The sequence below is a fragment of the Oxyura jamaicensis genome, chromosome 14 (assembly GCF_011077185.1).
Source record: "Oxyura jamaicensis isolate SHBP4307 breed ruddy duck chromosome 14, BPBGC_Ojam_1.0, whole genome shotgun sequence".
Classification (NCBI taxonomy): domain Eukaryota; kingdom Metazoa; phylum Chordata; class Aves; order Anseriformes; family Anatidae; genus Oxyura; species Oxyura jamaicensis.
In genome coordinates, this window is record NC_048906.1 from 7718759 (window position 1) to 7737391 (window position 18633).

The following is an 18633-nucleotide window of genomic DNA, read 5'->3' on the forward strand; positions in this document are numbered from 1 at the left end:
CCGAAAATGCCTTCTGATAGCAGGCATCAGAAACAGCGTAAACTGTTTTAGAACATAAATAGCATTACAAACTTTTCCATTGCTGCTGTATCACTGTGCTGTGATTCAGTCTGCAGAGAGCACACTTCAAGGGGGTCTGACTTCAAGGATGCAAAGGAATTCACAACTGGGACAAAGATAGGGTATACTAAAAGACACCAGGTGTTACCAGCTTTCACTTGATATAGACTTTGGCTGCAGTCAGCAATCACTTTTTACGTGTTATCTTTTATCTGAATTACTGGCTTTCCCAGGACTGAAGAGGTTATTAAAAAAGTGCTCACAAAGACTACTCCGAATGTTCTACTATGGATGCGCTAACTTACGGCAGCACCAGCAAGAGGAAGGGAGGAATGGATGCATTGGAGGCTTTCCAAAATTTCCAAGCCAAACAATTAACCTAAAAGTAACAAAAAAAAAATAAGATCTTAAGTATTTGTCATTTTTGAGGAAGAACTGAAATATGGCTTGTAAATTAGCATATAGAAGACTATGCATGTTATCTTCAGAGAGAACATTTTTCTTTTTACAAAGGATTTTGCTTTTTGCAGACATCAGAGATAAAACACCCTATTTTTGGGTGCATAGGAGTGTTTGTATCTTTCCAAAAGTTATATATATATTTCCAGACAGATTATTCATGGATTAGCAAATTGGAATGACTGTAGAAACTTTGTGCAATTCCTAAGTGAAAAATAAAATTGCTTTTTTTGGTCTTACCTGATATGGAGAAAGCAGATGAAGGTTCTTTTCAAAAAATTTAAAATGGCTTAAAAAAAAGTCTGTACCCATACTTTCAATGAACTGGCAAGTCACTCCTTTCACAAGCTGTCCTGTGCTGATAGGGAAAGCAAAGTTCAAATTTTTCAGTATTTTTAGCAGAACTCAGTCCTTACTCCCCACAACAATGTCTTAAGATTTAGTTTCTACAACCACCTCCCCTCTCTTTCTTGTAATCTAAAGGCTATCAAAAGAAAACAACAACAAAACAATACCAGTGCAGTGATTTGGATTTGGAGACCCTTTTTAAGGAAGAAGCTAAGTTATCTTGTGGTACCAAGGAATTAATAAACAAAACAGTACAAAATAACCACAGTGTTTACCTCACAGTTGTTTTGATCACAGATCTAGACTTAAACCCCTTTCCAAAGAGAGACTATAATCCATACCTTAGGAGGTCAACAGGAGAGCTTTTCTTAGACAATAACTCATACAGATATAAAGCCTGAAATAAAAACCACCACACAAAGTTAAACTTCGGTAATGCAGTTGAAAGATACAATAACCACTGCAAGGTTTTTGTTTGCTTAATGCTCTTATGTACCTACCCTAAAGGCATTTCTGGGGTCCAGCCTGACCAACAACAAAGTTTGGCAGGCATCCAGTGGTGAACCTGTACTTCATAAGATATCAGTGACTGGCACTGTGGGATGATGTTAAATATGTTTGTGGAACATGACCACAGAATAAAATTTAAGTTTAAAGGGACCTCTGGAGGTCATCTGGTCCAACCTTCCATCTCTGGAAAGAGCCAAAGGCCTTGTCGGACATGCAAACATCTAGTATACACAGTACCAGAAAGAGAATTTATGGCAGAAACTTTAAGATATTTAAAGTGAGAACATTAATGCTTTTCTTTCCACTATATTGACTTAGAATCCTGTCAGGCTCTAAGTGACCACCAGTTGCTTACATGAAAACGTATTTGCGTCAGTTCCTTCCTTTTGCCTACGTTCCTTTAACACCTATCTATTACAACACTTTTCCTATTCTATCATACTAAATCGCAGTGGAATGGAAAGCTCATAGTGTCTTACCTGGCTTCTTCTTAGTTCTTTTTCTTTCATCACTGAAGAATTATATCCAGTCTCTTTCCACAAATCAGGAAGAGAGATTTCTCTAAAGAAAGCCCCTTGTATATCTGTGACTGGTGAAGAAAAATCTCTAGATGAAGCTATCTAAAAAGCAGAAGAGACAAAACACATGACATTTCAGAACTTATGCTTAGAATTACACGATCTGACTTTCTATTCTGTATAATATTTCTCTAAAGAGTATAAAAGAAAAACTTGTCAGTATTTAAAAAAGCCATAGACTAAGCTAGAGAGAGCCTTCAAAACAGACTTCTTATCCAGAAAAAAACAATACCAGAAATATTAACCACTGAGTTAAACCCACATCTCAATGATAATATTTTAAATCATGTTCTGCATATTATGCTTTACTATGCTTTTGCACAAAGAGAACCTGCTACACAGGTACCTTCCTGAGGATCCCTTGTTGTTGTGCAGGTGATAAGTCTGTTGAGTATTGGGATGTTGTGCCTCGAATGACCTGAGAAAGCTCCTTTGCGTTCATCCTGTAGAATGACTGGGTGCTAATACCAGTTATCAATGCACCCATTTGACTAACATTATAAAATAAAACCTGCAGACATAACAGAGAAAACAAAGTTATCTGGGTTGTGTACAGCAGACACATTAAAAGTGAAAGTTAATAAATCAAAACTACTTTTCTTGAATATTTAATGCCTTTCTTGCCTAGGGATGCACTTTCCTCTGATATTTTTCAATCCAGACAAGACTGTCTATGGAACAAATGCAACCATTTTCCAGAGGCTCCTTTATTTTGAAACAGAGGAGCCTGATTCCTTCCATTATGGTATATTTGAATATAAAGTCTGAGATCTTTGATCATGTAAGTTCTGCTGCATGCAGCAGCGACACAAACAAAATAATAAATACAACTGCCAAACGCAAATAGACATTCTCCTTGTCACTAGAAAATTACTTCAGGCAACAGTTTTGAATGTTTTTATTTGATTTAAACTAAAATTTCTAACCACTAACAGTACTACAAAAAGTGTCATACTAATACTAAACTTTTCAAAATCTACAATTATTGTTGAGAAAAAAGACATTTCACTACTTAAAAAGAAAAGATGGGAAAGCTATATCAGAGGTACCTTTTCATAAGAGAGGTATTTACTGGATAAAATCATAACTTGGCTTTTTGCCCATCCAGAGACTTGGTTTAGTGTTGCAATAGCATTATGAACCGCCTCAGGTGACAAAGATTCCAGCTGACCTGAAGTCAGTCCAACCACAGCGTCTGACAGCGATCCAAGGATATCATTCAAAGTCTGGTTCTGCATAGCAATATTCAGGAGCTGAGATTTGAGCTAAAGCAAACAAACAAACAAACAAACAAAACAGATGGGAAACAAAAGTCTGCCAAGAACAAATTTCCAATTATCACTCAAAACTTTAACTGGAGTTTTTGGAATAGACATTAGCAAGCATTTAGTGACCACAGTTCATAAAAATCCAAAACTAGAACCACAGTTGTCAAAGAAATATGGAGGAAACAGAACAAGAAAAGAATGAGCACTGTGGAAGAAAAAAAAAAAAAAAAAAGATAGGCTTTTATTCTTTGCATCATGCACTCAAGAACTATTTCCATTTTTTTCTTAGATCCCAGTAATTTTTTTTTTTTTTTTTTCCTGAATTCAAGAAGTCCCTCCTCCTCTGTTTTCAGGAATAGGAGAAACGCATGAGCACAGTACTCACCTTCTGAACCTCGGCCTGGAAACCTCTCAATTGATTGCATTTAATCATTTGATGAAGCAAAGCTCGGGCCACAGTGGCATCCATCTGTTCCATGTCATCATAAAAGCAAACCAACAAACCCAGCCTATATGGAAGAAATGCATTAGCTAGTTTCTGAGATAAAAGTTGTTACTCTCAGGAACATGAAATATGGTATACCCTACTTGTGCTCCAAACTTAAGTCATTTGTTTGTCACTAACGCTTTAAGAAGAATTTTTACAACTCTGCATGGCCTGAAATGTGGGTATGAGAGACTTGCACTATTCTCTGTAGTTGGCTAAACTCTACCCATATTTGTGCTGTCAAAAATTTAAGTTTCCCCGTTCCATTTGTCCGTTCCTGGATTTCCCCAGTTACTAGACTCCACCGCCCTCAGCAGAATTGGCTGTATAATCTCCACTTTGAAAAGGATGGAGGGCTATTAAGAAGTCTCCTAGTGGCTTGCTGAGTTCTTATCTGGATTGAGTGTACACTTTGAAATCTACTTCAAATCCTGCTTGGATTTCACAAGTAACACAACTCATTCATGTGGTGGCATAGCAGCTAGAGCATTGCATAGCCTCTCTGTTGTCTCACGTTTAAAAGAAGCCTACTGTACTTCTCGCCAAACATATTTCTTTATCCCTATGACAGGCCCTTGGATGGATTCAATGTGCTGTGGTTCATTGCCTCAGTTGTGCCAGCATAGTAAGGCTGTGTTGTGAACCAGATGAGGAGCTCACTCATCTCCACACTACCTCTAATATTTCTTGGCATTTTCATTAACCTCTGTAAAGTACAACCATGGCTGTAGTCAGTGGGCAGATATCTTCACACCACCAAGGGCTAGCACCTGCTGTACAGGGCCTCGTGACTTGTGCCTTGTGAATATTTGTTGCTGTTACCTGCAGCCCTGCACAGAAGGAGGTCTGAATTGTGCATCACTCTCCCTGGACTTGAAACTTTAAAGCAGTGGTGATGAATTAGTTTGTAGGAAGCCTGAATCAGCCCCTTGTCCCTGAAAACTCCTAGCCTTTGCTTTCACAGGACTTGCAAAGATATGGGCAAAGCACAACTCACATGCTGCGGTCTGTGTTTTTTCCATTTCAAGGATGCAGATGTAGGCAGAGTTCAAATGTAAATGTAAACTAGATCAACAGTGGACAATGCTGCGGCCACAAAGTTCATAAAAAAAAATAAAACTGCTGTCTACAAAGTCTCAGCTTTTAGCTCCCCATGTCCCTCAACAACAACCAGACTAGTGATGTAACAACCTACTGCTTCTGCAGCCCATCTGAATTCATGGGACATCATCAAACTAACATATAAATCAAAGAAACATTACAACTGCACTTTTATAACAAATAATTACCTTCTGATGCATTATTGCATAACCACCAAGAGCTCTTCGTCTCCTTTGGGATTGGCAGTAATGAATAATGCTACTTCTTAAAAGTAAAAGTGCATTTATATCATCAGTATGGTTAAAATGAGTAACATAAAATAAGTGTGTTGGGAAAATGGAATATATTAAGGATTATGGAGCATGATATTTCTCTCATTGGTGACAATCTGGCACCTCTCATGAGTGATAAAAATCACTTAAAAAAATTCTGACATGAAATCTAGGCAGTGGGCATAATTCTTTTGTCGCTTACATCCCCGACAATCAACAACACTTCATGGAAGTCAATGAGTTACATTGCAATAAAGACAGGAGCTCTGAAGTCATAAAGCATATTCTCCATTATTTTAAACCTCTAAAGTATCCCCCAAGGAGACTACAAATAACTCCAGAAAGTGGTGTCTCGGGACTAAATACATCCACTTATATGACAGCACAAATGTAAAACAGAGCACAGCACTCTCCTGCAGGTAGCTCATGCTCACTGCATATTTATGAATAAAAGCTGGCTTTTTTATTATTGTAAAAGTATTTTTTTTTAAGTGCTAATTGGAGAGCCCTAAAAGCACAGTTTCCTGCTTGCATGTATAAAAGTCACAAGCATCTAACCATGGCTCATCTCTGCTCAGTAGGACCACTTGTAAAGAGGATAAGGATGGGCAACCCCTCTGGTGACACCATCAAGTGGACACCACCTGCAGCCCTGGCTGGCCTGAGCTACAATTTCCTCCTTAAATCCTAACTGTAACACAATTTCCACAAAATATCTGCTGTGATTTGAACACTCAAAGCAGCTTGTGTCCTGCCATCCCAATTTGTTTTATTGCTGTACCATACAACAACAGTTTTGACTGGGTCCCCCCGACACCACTGTGGTCCTCTTACAGATACTACAGACAGCTCCTCGCTGCAGAGCTGGAGACAAAGCATCAGCTAATTAGGCACATGTCCAGAATTCATAAAGTAGCAGTTCTTCACTGTTACTAACCAGGGCTGGATTTCAGCCTAGATTTTTCTGCTAGAAGGAAAAAGCTATGCCACGTCAACAAACTTGTCAGCTATTTTCTGCTTATACTCCTCTTTTCTTCTTACTTACTCTCTCCATACACAGCCAGAAAAAAAATCAGCCTTGCCTGTAGATGGTTGAAGTGTTTCTCATATCAAATCCTGATGAGTTTATTCTTTCCAGGAAAGCTTGTGCAAGCTCTGGTGTGATATCATACACTGTGTCCAACTGCTTCGTTGCATTGTCGTAGCTAACGAAGAGTCTTATCTGATCAATGCAAACAAAATCAATCATGCATGAGGATTAGGAAGCGATTGCATCTAATAAAATATTTGACACTATAAATTAATTGACCCCATTTATGTTATACAGAAAGGAAGAAGATAGATTTGGATAACACTGTTTTTGAAGGCAACAATTAATGAATGATTCTCTGTTGAACTCAAATATCAGTGGTCCCCCATATTTCTTTCAGTACAAGTCACAGAAGCCCAATACAGATAAATAATTACATATCAATGATAGCCCTTTTGAATTACAAAAGAGAGGAATATGTGGTTGACAATGGATTTGAATTCATTTTATATTTATTTAAAAATATATATTTAAGAAATTAAAGGATACAAAATTATCTTTCATGTTTAAGTTTATATTTGTGTTTATGCTGTTTGTAGCTGACATCACTGAACAAAGATAGATCCAACCATTTTTTTTTTTTACTTACTTCATTGAGACTAATTTTCAGAATTTCTTCTAAAGGCAGATGGACCATGTATCGTCCCAAAATCCATAAATTTTCTGCACTGACCCATGAAGCTGATTCACTGAACTCTGTTTTGTACAAATAAATACTCACTAAAACATTTGGAAAGTCATCATTTTTTCAAATATATTGTACCTAGTATATTATTATTGGTAAACAAACAAAAAATACCTGCAAATCAGAAAAATGCTTAGCAGAGAGTCAGGTTCCCTCCATTAGCTAGTTTTTAGCACCATGTTTTTATGAAATCATTTTTTTTTTTAATTGAAACAAAACAGCATTGCAAATGTTTATAATTTTCTCATATGAAAACGATCAATGTTTCATGTTGTTGAAACAGAAATGGATAAAGTATGGGACTGGAAAAATTACACCAATAGCATTAAGTATGGAGCAGCATTTTTAAAACTTGTTTTTCCTAATCAAATATATTATTGAAGAACACCAGGAAGGCATGATACTTTTTAACACTTGATATATATTATTAGTGATGATACTACTTATTTCAGCAATATGCAATAGCAATAATGGAGAAAATTAAAAATCATTCATATACTTATATGGAATAAGTTTGGCAAAAATACAAAATACTACCTAACAGTTTAGAAATGTGATTCATTTAGTAACATTCTCTCAAAGTATTTTAAATGAAAACAGGATTCCTAATAATAAAGCATTTTCAGACTAACTGGGTACTCTGAGCTTCAAAGACAGTGTTTTCTCCAAAGTGTGTTAAGATATCATGCTGAACATCAAAGTTATCTTCACCATACCTGCACTGCTTTGCATGTGAAAGAACAAGCAGAACTTAAGAGACATGGCAATTCTCAGTCCCTCCTGAGCTGAGTCATCTTTTATTATCTTCAGGCATGAACCATGATGTCTGATACTGTGGGATTTTCACAGGACTTCTGAGTACCACGAGGCAAGTCCTGCATCTCTGCTTAGCACACGACAGCATGCATCACCACAGAGTTGTGAACTCCTCCTCCACAACTTTGTTTTACACTGATATTTTGCAATAGCCATGCTCCCAGAAGCCAGATTTTGCTCCACTGAAGCAAGTAGGAATTTTGAATTTGATTTCCAGAGGAATAGGAAGAATATTCACTGGGATGTTTGATGAAACCCAAGTGCTGGCTTTGACATGTCTGTGGCACTGCATTACAGCCCTCTCGTGGAATACCCCCAGCACTGTCACAGCTGTGGCAAATCTAATTAAGAGACATTATCCAGGCTAACAGAGGTAGGAAAATGGATAAAATTGGGCTGAATCCACTTCGGTTTCATCTTTGTCCCTTTTCTGTGCAAGTCAGTGCCAGGTGCAGTAGAGTTTTTGCAGCTTCCCACATATACATACATGTGTGTGTGTGTATATATATGTATATATATTACGTGCATTGGCTAATGCGTTCCCAGCCAGATCCACTCTAGACTGAAGGATGTCTAGGACTTCAGAAGTGAGCAGAATACCTGTGCCTGATGACTTTACTCTATTTAAGTCTCAGAAAAAGGAACCTGGGAACAGAAACTTGGTACACAGCTCTGTGCAGAAGAGGTGAAAAATGCGTCTTTGGAGAGCTATTTACGGTGAACAATATAGTATGTTTATTGTATTCTGCAGCAAAGGTATTCAAGACAACTATTCTTAAACACTCCTATGCTAAATTTGGGAACCAATTCAATACAATGGACAGGTATTTTGTTGACTGTTTTATGATAAGTAAGAAAACACTTTGTACATAACATACCACTTGTGTTACATGATTTTTGTAGAATCTCCCTCATCCAGCCATACAGAGCTTTCTGTGTATTTGCTGAGGTTTTGTCATAGAGGTCCTTGAATACTGTTGATCTAAGTGATAGAATGGCATATTGACTCATTAAACAGCAAACTTTTTTTAAAAAGCAACACATGATCAAATGTTTTTTTATAAACAGCAAGATAAAAGCAGAAAGCTATTGCTGACAAAACAGAGACCAAATAGAAATCCCTTTTTACAGTCAGCAAATGCTACATAGTACTAATTGTGATGACTGGAAAAATAAACAGCTTACAAGTTTCTGAAAGCATCCTCCTGCAGAACTTTTGGGAGGCTCCCAATGACATCAGGTTGGAGATAGTTCACTGCTGACACACGCAAAACCTGGCTTAGGATATCCACACAGTCCATAGCCCTCAGGGCCAGAAAGCATTTCTCCAGCGTTATAAGAAACAAGGTCCTGTTCACTCCTGGGCTTTGGAAAATTCTCTCCCTAGTCTTTTTCCAATCAAGAACAACATTTCCCACTTCCTGCAAGCAACATGGGGTTAAAATAAAGTCTCTTTATTTCAATATATTTTTCATTTTGAAAGCTGACAAAGTACTCTACAGACAATATAGTGCTATTCTCACACACACACACAAAAAAATAGCTGCAAAATACTGCCGGGTTGCATTGCTTCAGGTAATTTCTGTCTGGTGTTGGCCAGAGACCAGCTTGAATCTTTTGACAAAATCAAAATGAAGAAGCAGCCAAATGGCTGAAGTTACAGCATACACTCTCATGAAAGAGTTAGTTACTTGGAAAAATGAAAGAATACTAGAATAGCATGGGTATTATTTCATATACAATTTAGTATGTAGGCATCTCTAGAACAGATCTTTTCCCATGCAGTATTTCTTGTAGCTGTTACTACAAACAGTCCCTCCAAGAGATCAGGCACATCAAGAAACAAGCCCAGTTAATAAAGCCAACCTGGCTGGGGATGGATCACCTTTTTTTTTTTTTTTTTTTTTTTTTCCTCACAGACTGGTGTGTCTAGGACAGCATGGTCAGAGCTGATAGTCCGAGGTCTGGTGACTTGTCACTGCTATTATTGGTCTTGGAAGAACAGGGTGCACCATTTAAGAAGACAAAATTCACAGCATACTGAGAGGGCTCATGCTCTGCTGCTCTGGCTCCCATCCATGTGCTCAGGCAGCAAGAACTGTGCTGCCACTGCTTGAGTAGCAGAACATCCAGCCCTTGCCCTGGGCAGTCACCTCACACATCTGGAGAAGTGCTCTGCCTTTGTCCCACGCTAGTGTGCGGCCCTGCAGTGATACCCATGCTGGAGGCCCACAGGGAGGTTGCCAGGTGCTGTCACCTGCAAGGCCACCATCCCACCCCAGGGGTGGCAAATCCCCCTGCAGGTCACCTCTCTGGGGGCCACTGGCTGGTTTTGAATTTAAGATGGGTCACCCACAGAACACACCACAAGGGCAAGGAAAACGTGTCAAACTGCTTCCCCTCCAAATTGCCTCATGATTTGCTTCTATGGTGCTGTAACAAGATAACTAATTTCACCTTCTTTAGTCACCTTGCCTCTCTTTCTAGCCAGTGTAAGAGAAGCAGACACTCTCAGAGAACAACTGGTCCTACCCTCCCAGTATTATCTGGGCAGGAAGGTAGGTCATTCTCTGGGGATGCACCTTTCTCCAGTGGGTTCTGAGAAAATCCACACTTGGAATTGGCACCAAACTTTTAGACACTGACCTAAGGAGAGGGGGTCCTGCAACCTGCTCCAATCCTGCCAACTAACAGCACAATGTACACAGTGAGACCCCAGTCTGGACCCTTCCCCTTTATCTAAGCCTTTGACAGCAGCTTTTGTTTCTCAGGCAGTGACTTACAAGACGGTCCTTTCTGCTGTTGAAGAGGTACTTCATTGCAGTCTGGAACTGCTGCCGATCAAGCTGCTGAAATGCGGACAGCAGCTGCCTAGGCTGGTTTAAAAGGTTCTGCAAGTAACTTTGTATGGACATCTGAAGTGTAAAAAAAAATGCACAATAAACATAAAGCTCACAGTATTCTACTAGGGGCATCTTTTAATCCCTGAAAATCTCCACTTAAGGAGGGATAAATGCTTAGCTTTCTGTATTGTCCACATTGTCAATGACTGGAGTAACCATCCTCAACACAAAATGTAAACAGAAAATTGTACCAACATGCAATGCTGAAAGACAATCATTTTTAAAGGCTATTTCTGGTGTCATTATCAAGTCCTCTGCAGTGAGCCATTTAACAAAAATGTTTGTTTCTCCCTTCATAAAAACAAGGGTAATAATGCTTTTCTGCAAATGAGCCTTTTAAGGATCTCAGAACATGTGGTAATGTGTGCATGTTATTACTACTTAAAAAAGGAAGGAAATGTGCAATTAAATGGGAGGCAAAGCCTGTACCAGGTCATAAGGCAAGAATCTCCCCTCTCACATCAAACTGCATTACCAGCTAACAACCTTGTGCCTGTTTTAAAACTCTAAGGGGAATTATAGCATAGGAACAGAAAACACTGTAAGGCTCATTAGCACCAGGCTGGAGAAAATCTCTTCTAATTCCCACCAGAATTATTTCAGAATTGGTTAGGAATTTGAGTCAACACTGTCATTTGTTGTCTTGGCATTGCCACCACCACACACTAACATAGTTAGGACCTTGTTTGGCTGGAGAGTTCAGGGCTGATAACAGCCTTAAATTGATTATAAAATGCATCTGTGTAAGTGAATTTTAAAGACATCAAGAGAAAATATGAAGAGGTGGTGTCAGTCTCATGCAGGTTTGGAAGAGCAGTGGAAGTGAAACAGGATTTGGGAGTGGATTTGTGTGCTGCAGACCTGCAGGGCTGTGGGCTTTGGGTATGAAGCCCAAGATTGCACATTTGACATTTTCCTTTTTCGGGAGCGTGTGCATGCAGGGAGGAGGAAGAGCTCCACGTCTGGGTTAGCAGGCTACAGGTCCACTTAACCTGGTGAGGCTGGGGGATTTGGCTCCTAACCGATCATCATGACACAGATAAAGAAAAACAACTTTTTCCTACGTCACTGACAGCTTACAGAAAACAGAGCTCAGAGAAGCCTCACAAGGTGGAAGCGTTTTGTAGGATGCTCTGGAGGTTCTCATTCCATCAGAAGTAACACAAACTACAGCCACAGTCAAAATTTGGGAGAAACCTTCAATTTTATGGAGAAAAAAAGCACGTGCAAACATTCAATTCAGAAACAAACAGCCTGAAAACTCAAAATTCCTGCTTTCCATCAGAGTCGATACAAGAGGATCTTCTCGTGATTTAGTCCTTGCATACTGCTGCAATCCTGGGGGGGAGCTATTCCTATTTCCTGTTTCTCTGCTACATTATAGGAATATTAATTATCTCTATTAACAAACTAGTTTTGGCCATGGAGATAAGTTGCTTGTTAATTAAGAATTCCTTTTTAAATAAGAATTTTGATGCATTTTATATGTTACAAACCTGCAGGCTGCTAAGAGTGAATATGTCTTGGGCATGAAAATATGCCATAACTTTTGTAAGCATATCTGCTGTCCAGGCATTAGAACTGCAACAGAAAACAGGACCAAAAATGCCAGTAAAACAATATGACCTATAAAATGGCTGATTACAAGACAAAACAAAAACAGGAGAAGCAAATACTGTTACCATCAACATAATGACACAAGTATTCAGCTTTTTGCCTAACCAGATTAATAGATAATATATTTAATGCAATGAAAATTAATAGTTGGATGATAAATTAATTTTTTCTTCATCTAAGTCCACCTGCCCCACAATCTTCTCCATTTTCTGACATGTTGCCATTAGTACCATCTCCAGTGGCTAGTTGGGAGCTCTACAATTACCCCTGGCACCTTGTTCTGCCTGCCCTGATCTGCTTACAGAAAGAAAGTATGGGGACTCATTTTTACTGCCTTTCCCCCAGCAGCATCTTTAATGTTTTTCTTCTTTACCCAGCCATTGAGTTTCACAAAAGTAGAATTGTCTTTGAGGCTTTTATTGCTCTTTCAAATTTAGACAAAATTAGAAAATAATTCAAGAGTTGCCAGGAGCTGGAGAAAAAGGAATGGATATGGGATGGAGCGGGACTGAAAGATGGACAGAAAGCCAGAACTGCACCTAATTTCCTTAGAAAGCCATTCTGAAACATATAAACAAAATTGATTATCAAAGTTTTTGAAAACTGTAGCATGTATTTATATTCTCAGCCTCATTCAATGCAAGTTTTTTTGCTTTATCGTGAAAAATGGCTTTTTCCTCATTAGGACAAAATACTCCTCACAGGAGATCTAAATCAAAGTAATCACAAGCCAATTTCATTCTATCCAAAACATTCCAGCTTTTGTGGAAATGAAACACATTATATATGAAGTGCAAGATGATACCTAAAATCAAGATGGTGAGAGTAGTACATTACCTCTGAAAATGAAGTATATCAAGGAGAGCTATACATGAAAAATTGAACAGAAACAGTTAGAGACATATTGAGTTTTAATTCCTTTTAGAAACAGAAATGGGGACAACTTTGCATTTTACCATTCAGATATTTCCCAGTTATTACTTCCTCCTAAGGAAAAAAAGATAAATATATGTGATCGGGTATTATTTCTAGATTATATGACTAAATGTTATTAGAGAGATCAAATAAAAATACTAACCACAGCTTTTTGTAATAACGGAGGCAAATCTGTAAAAGATTATCCCATTACTAAAAGTTGATTTAACGTTTTACCATTCAATTGCTATACAAAAATGTTTGTCATGCAGATATGAAACTACATCTATAATTTACTTTCACGCATGCAATGCAGCTTTGATTAAAAAAAAAAACACTGAAAATAAAAGGCTACTGTTTAATAAGCAATCTTGGCTAAATTCTTTGCTGGCGTAGCTCCATGAAGCCAAGAGAGCAGAGAATACGGTCCTACTTACTAAATAGCACTGCATCTATTTTACTACATGCAGCTTTTTCCATCCACACAGAATCCATCCCTCAGACAGGATTTCTGGTCTTACCTTCAGAGTTCTGACTGTGTGTAATCTCAGCAGGACTCATCAATATCAATAAGAAACATATCTTCAGAAGTCTGGGCATTTCTTCTAGAGTTTATTAGAATCAGAAGATATTTGGATTGAAAATGAAAATAAAAAGAACAAAGTCAAAAGGCAGCATTCACCCCAACCTTCCATAGCTATAAATTAGAGCCAGCAGAAGCTATGGGGTGCAGACTGAGATCAGAACGATCTAAAAGTGCTTGCTCCCAAGCTATCCATTTAGATCTTTTTCCAGGATAGAGATACACTTTATACAAGCATACTAGGTGTGTGTGTGCAGCCAGGTTTCTTCCCCTTTTACCAAATAGCTCTTTTACTTTTCTTCTTAGCAGCACTGTTTCCTTACTAAGCCACATTCCAACTAAATATGACTTAAATGCAATTTAGTTAGGAAAAAAAAACAGATAAAATAAAAAGAAATTGAGAGAATGAAAAAAGAAATTAAACTCCAAACAATCCCAAAGCCTTCCCTAGCTTGTGGAATTGCCTACATGACCACTGGGACCAGGAGCAGCCCTGGGACCTTCCAATGGCAGAGCTCTGATCTGCACCGTGGCCTGGCCCTCTGCATCAGTGCCAAGTGCTCCATCCCTCCTTGGTGCCATCACTCTGCAGAGCCCCACAAATATACTTGTGCCCTTCTGAAGCAGTGGAAAAGCAACACATGGATTCACGACCATGTCACTTCGTTTAGACTGCTCAAACCTCTAGTCTTTGTACTCATGAGAAGTACACCATCAATTTTTCCAGCATCAGCCAGATCATAGTTTCTAGGGAAATATGTGCTTTAGTAGCTTCTGCTATCCCTGCTGCCTTGTGCTGTGCAGCACAAAGGTCACCAAAAGCTAAATGAAATGGAAGGAAGGGTAGTAATGGGACTCCCAGAGCTCTGCACCAGGCTGTCACTGATTCTTGTCAGAGAAGACTGACAGTCTCAGTTGTCCTTTACAATGTGATTTCTTTTTTCCATTTGGTCTACATCCTGAAGGACAAGGATACATAGCGCAAGGCTGCTTGGCCTGACACACAGCCCAGATCAAAAAGCAGGGACTGAGCAGGTCTCACTCCCAGAGGCATTTCTGCAGCCATGCTCCCTCCCCTGCACCAGGACCATTGCCTGCCGTAGCCCCCTGCTGCGGAAGGTCCCTGCAGGGAGGGTTTCCTGCTGCTGCTCAACTGCTGTCCCCACAGGGGAAGCAACAAATTAATTCAGATATTAGGTGATGTTCTGCAGATTGCCGCTTCTTACATTGGAATTACTCCATGATTTTTAACAAACGACACAGAGGGCCCCATGAGCCAGCTTTGCTCTGACCACAAGATCACTTTGTTAGGTTTTCTCTCCCTTTCCTTCCTTTCAAGGGCTTATCTGCCACTACGCTTTATTTCCCAATTTCTTTTTGATGCTGAACTTGGATGTCTTTCTTTTGGTTGTTGTTGTTCTCTGTCCTGGATTGAATTACAGATTTGAACATTTGATAATCAGAAACACCTTTTCAGTATGTTTAAACTCTCGTATTGGCAGTGTACTCTTATAAGAACACCTGTCAATAGCCTCTAGCAATGATTCAGTCTAACACAAATACTTAAGTCTGGTGACAGGAGCGATTCAGACTGATGGATGATGAAAAAAATTAATCATTAGGCTTCAAGAAGCTAGTGCCTCTGTACTTTCCTTACACACACTGAAACCCTTTTCAACAATTCTTTTGGGAGTGCCACACTGCAGTCTCTCATTCAGATGTATCTGGTTTCCTGGACAATGAACTTTCTTGTGTTTGTTTCTGCCATTGCCCTATTAGTTTTGCAGCAAGGTTTGATTAATCTGTAGGGTTTAAATCATGCTACTAATGTCAACCCCGATTTGTTTATTCCAACGCACTCACTCTCATCAGGGAGTGTATTTTAATCAAAGTATACTAAATTAATATACAAGGAGAAGAAATATAAGGAAATATAAGGAGGGTAGTGCTGTTTTATCCCAACTAACTGCAATGGACAATTAGCAGGTGCAGAAGAGATCTGCTGTGAAATAGCCCTGCTTGATAAAACGATCTGTGGGATGAAGTATTTTCCTTTGTCAGTTCAACTAGTCCATTTACAGAAGTTGCCTAGAGCTCTCACAATCCCAAATCAGCCTGTGGCTCTGCAGACCCCATCTGGCACATCCCTGAAGAGCCCTCCCTGCACCGCAGCAGCGTATGCTGTGACCAGATCTGAGACTTCCCTTGCAGGACTCTCAGGTTATGGGGAGCTCACAGCCTGCCTGTCCCCTTGGTACCCAAACACACAGTCCTCCATGTAAAGAAATCCTAGACATTTTATCTCCCACCTCCTCAATGCAGCCAGTGCCTTATCTGAAGCCTGATAACCAGAAAACTAACCTCATAATCAGAAGTCTTCCCGATAACCTCACACACTGCTGGTGCCCCTCCTCCCCCTCACAGCCAGGCACTTAGCACCTCTGCGAAAAAGCCCTATATGCAGCAGTGTATAACCCTTTATAGGAGAATGCTCAGGGGGTTCAGGCTGCAGAGGGACGGAGGAAAGGGAGGGCTGAGAAAAGAGGTGCTGTGTTCCTGTGGCATCTATAGAGAGCCAGGGCCCCGCAGCACTTTACCTGCCTCTGCTGTGCGCGCCTCCTTCCCTGCGCTCCGCAGTGCAAGAAGCGGGTGGCTGCAGCCAGGACCCCTGCGGCAGGGCAGGGCAGGGCCCGGGGCCAGCACCGCCTCACAGCTCCAGGTGCCTGCCCAGCAGCACCCAGCGGGGAGGGAAAGGGTTCTGCTGGGGGGAATCAGAAGCTGAGGGACTCCCACAGTGTCTCTTCTTCTTGTCCTGAGATGAAGAGAGCTCAACGAGCTGAAAGGGGGCAACAAACGGGGCCAGGCTGGTGTTGCCCAGGGCCCCCCAGCCTCTGCGCCCTGAGCAGGGACAGGTGGTTCTGGGCTCCTGGGAGCAGGATGGGAACTGACTGTACCTGGGGCCACCCAGCCAAAGGGGGCTGTGCCTTCTGGGAGGTGAAACTCATCCAAATTTCTGCTGAAAGTTCCCAACTAAACCATGCCCTTGCATGGCATCTTTTTTCCTGCGATGCAACATATCCAGTGCCACCTTGACAAAACAGATAATTTAGTTACTCTCCAGGGCAAAATACTGCACGTTAGACCACACGTTGCGACTTACAAGTCCCTTAGAAGTAGGGGTGTAGGTACCATCCCTCAGGGCTACCCCCTGTATGTTCAATAGGCCTAAGCAGCTTTTTGAGGATAATCACCAGATACATGAAATACTTCTGGTTTCCCCTAAAACACGGGGGAAATGGGCAGCTGCATAGATTTTCTGCCCAGACAATTACCTTTACAGGACAAAGCTACTAAGTATTTTTTTTTCTTCTGCATGACTGCGTACATAGATATCTTATAGAAAGAGAAACTAGGCAAAACTAGCACAATATTAAGAACAGAAGTGCAGTGTTTTGATTAATACTTACGCCCATATTTGTGGCCCTTTTAACTTACTTGCACTTAATTGTGCATCACCTTAATAACAAAGGTAACGTGATTAGACAAGCATGTGACAAGTGCCTTGTGCCATGATAGTTATTAAGCGAAGAAGCTGTCACACAGCAGAGCTTCCCATGCTGTGAGTGGTCCCCCAGCACCCCGCTCCCCAAGAAAACCCCACAGGACGGGTTACGGACTTACAAAGACCAACATCAACTCTTGCAAGACTCAGTCTCTTAGAATTCAGGCTTACTCTGGTCACAGCTTTATCCTGTTATTGCTCATGTTTTAGGTTTTTTAATTTTGTACCTCAAGTGTAAGAATACTTGTTTAAATAAAGGGAACAAAATAGAAAGTTATAAGATAAAATTACTTTTACATTGCATTTTCTGTACCAAAACATCTCAAAACTATTACAAACTAACATCCCAAATGACAGGACTAAAAGATATGAAAGATGTGAAACGTGTAGTCTCTCTTGTGATTGTAACCTGTGGGAGTAAAACTTTTAAGTACCATTGAAGAATTTTGTCTTAATATACATTTACTACATGAAGCTAAATTAATTACGCAAGAACCATATTTTCCTACTACTATACAGGTCCAAATAAAGTAACTAAAAAGAATAAACTCACTCCAAAACATACACGGTTCATTTTTTCCAGACAAACTCAACTGTTTTCTGTGCCAAAATTCAGTAAAAGATGCTTCAGTAACAGATGCTGAAGTAATTCTGAGCCTGAATTACTGTTGGAGGAAAAAAAAAAAAAACAACCAAAAAACACTAGTCAAGCCTCTCACTCCTTACTACACAATACAATCTTACACAAAGACAACTGAGAATAAAAGGCTATTAACTTTGCAAGAGAAATCACTGAACATCAGGCAAAGGAAGTTCAAGATAAACCTAAAAAGACAAACTAAAACATCCTACCTGGCATAAGATTGGTAAATAAATTGTTAAATTGTTAAATAAATAACTTGTTTATACTTCAAAAGCATAAGACAAATCAGTTCTTGCTTTACTTACCAGGTGATACACAAGCTAAGGTTCCTCTGCTCTCTCACAACACTTACATCCCAAGCAACAGGACACATGCCTGCCAGTTCTCTACTCTTTACTGGTGATGCTGCTTGTCATTTTAAAGGAAGGTTTTATCTCAACTGCCAGAAATCAGCTATTTTAAACAGGATTTTAAAAATAAGACCTGTTAAAATAAACAGCATTTATTTTGTATTCACGGAAAAACAACTGTTCCAAGCCACTTAAACCTTCAAAATCAGGTCCCTATAGCCTAAGCCTCAGAGGCAGTTTGACTCACAAGAAGTTTACAAATAAGTGCCTATAGGTTCTTTAAGTCGTTAGCTTTTAGGAACAACTCGCTTAGGAAGTTTGTTATCAAACCCATCAGTTTAAAGTGCAGTTTTGTCAAGTTCTACCATAGCCCCTTCAGCTGGAAA

The 18633-nt window shown here is 39.7% G+C and overlaps 1 protein-coding gene across 1 annotated transcript in view; it reads right to left on the reverse strand.

The window, feature by feature from the left end:
• OTOA (otoancorin) overlaps positions 1–14728 on the reverse strand; it is a 33578-nt gene extending 18850 nt beyond the window's left edge. Inside the window, exons 1-17 of the mRNA XM_035339711.1 lie at positions 13631–14728; positions 13273–13301; positions 13151–13181; positions 13032–13059; positions 12074–12158; positions 10458–10589; positions 8860–9095; positions 8553–8656; positions 6763–6869; positions 6166–6305; positions 3609–3732; positions 3005–3220; positions 2302–2466; positions 1857–1997; positions 1209–1264; positions 760–877; positions 366–439 (exon numbers count right to left, since the gene is read on the reverse strand). Of these exons, the coding sequence (XP_035195602.1) occupies positions 366–439; positions 760–877; positions 1209–1264; positions 1857–1997; positions 2302–2466; positions 3005–3220; positions 3609–3732; positions 6166–6305; positions 6763–6869; positions 8553–8656; positions 8860–9095; positions 10458–10589; positions 12074–12158; positions 13032–13059; positions 13151–13181; positions 13273–13301; positions 13631–13709 (1865 nt within the window). The 5' untranslated portion in view covers positions 13710–14728. The remainder of the gene's footprint in view (positions 1–365; positions 440–759; positions 878–1208; positions 1265–1856; positions 1998–2301; positions 2467–3004; positions 3221–3608; positions 3733–6165; positions 6306–6762; positions 6870–8552; positions 8657–8859; positions 9096–10457; positions 10590–12073; positions 12159–13031; positions 13060–13150; positions 13182–13272; positions 13302–13630) is intronic.
• Between the last annotated feature and the right edge of the window lie 3905 nt (positions 14729–18633).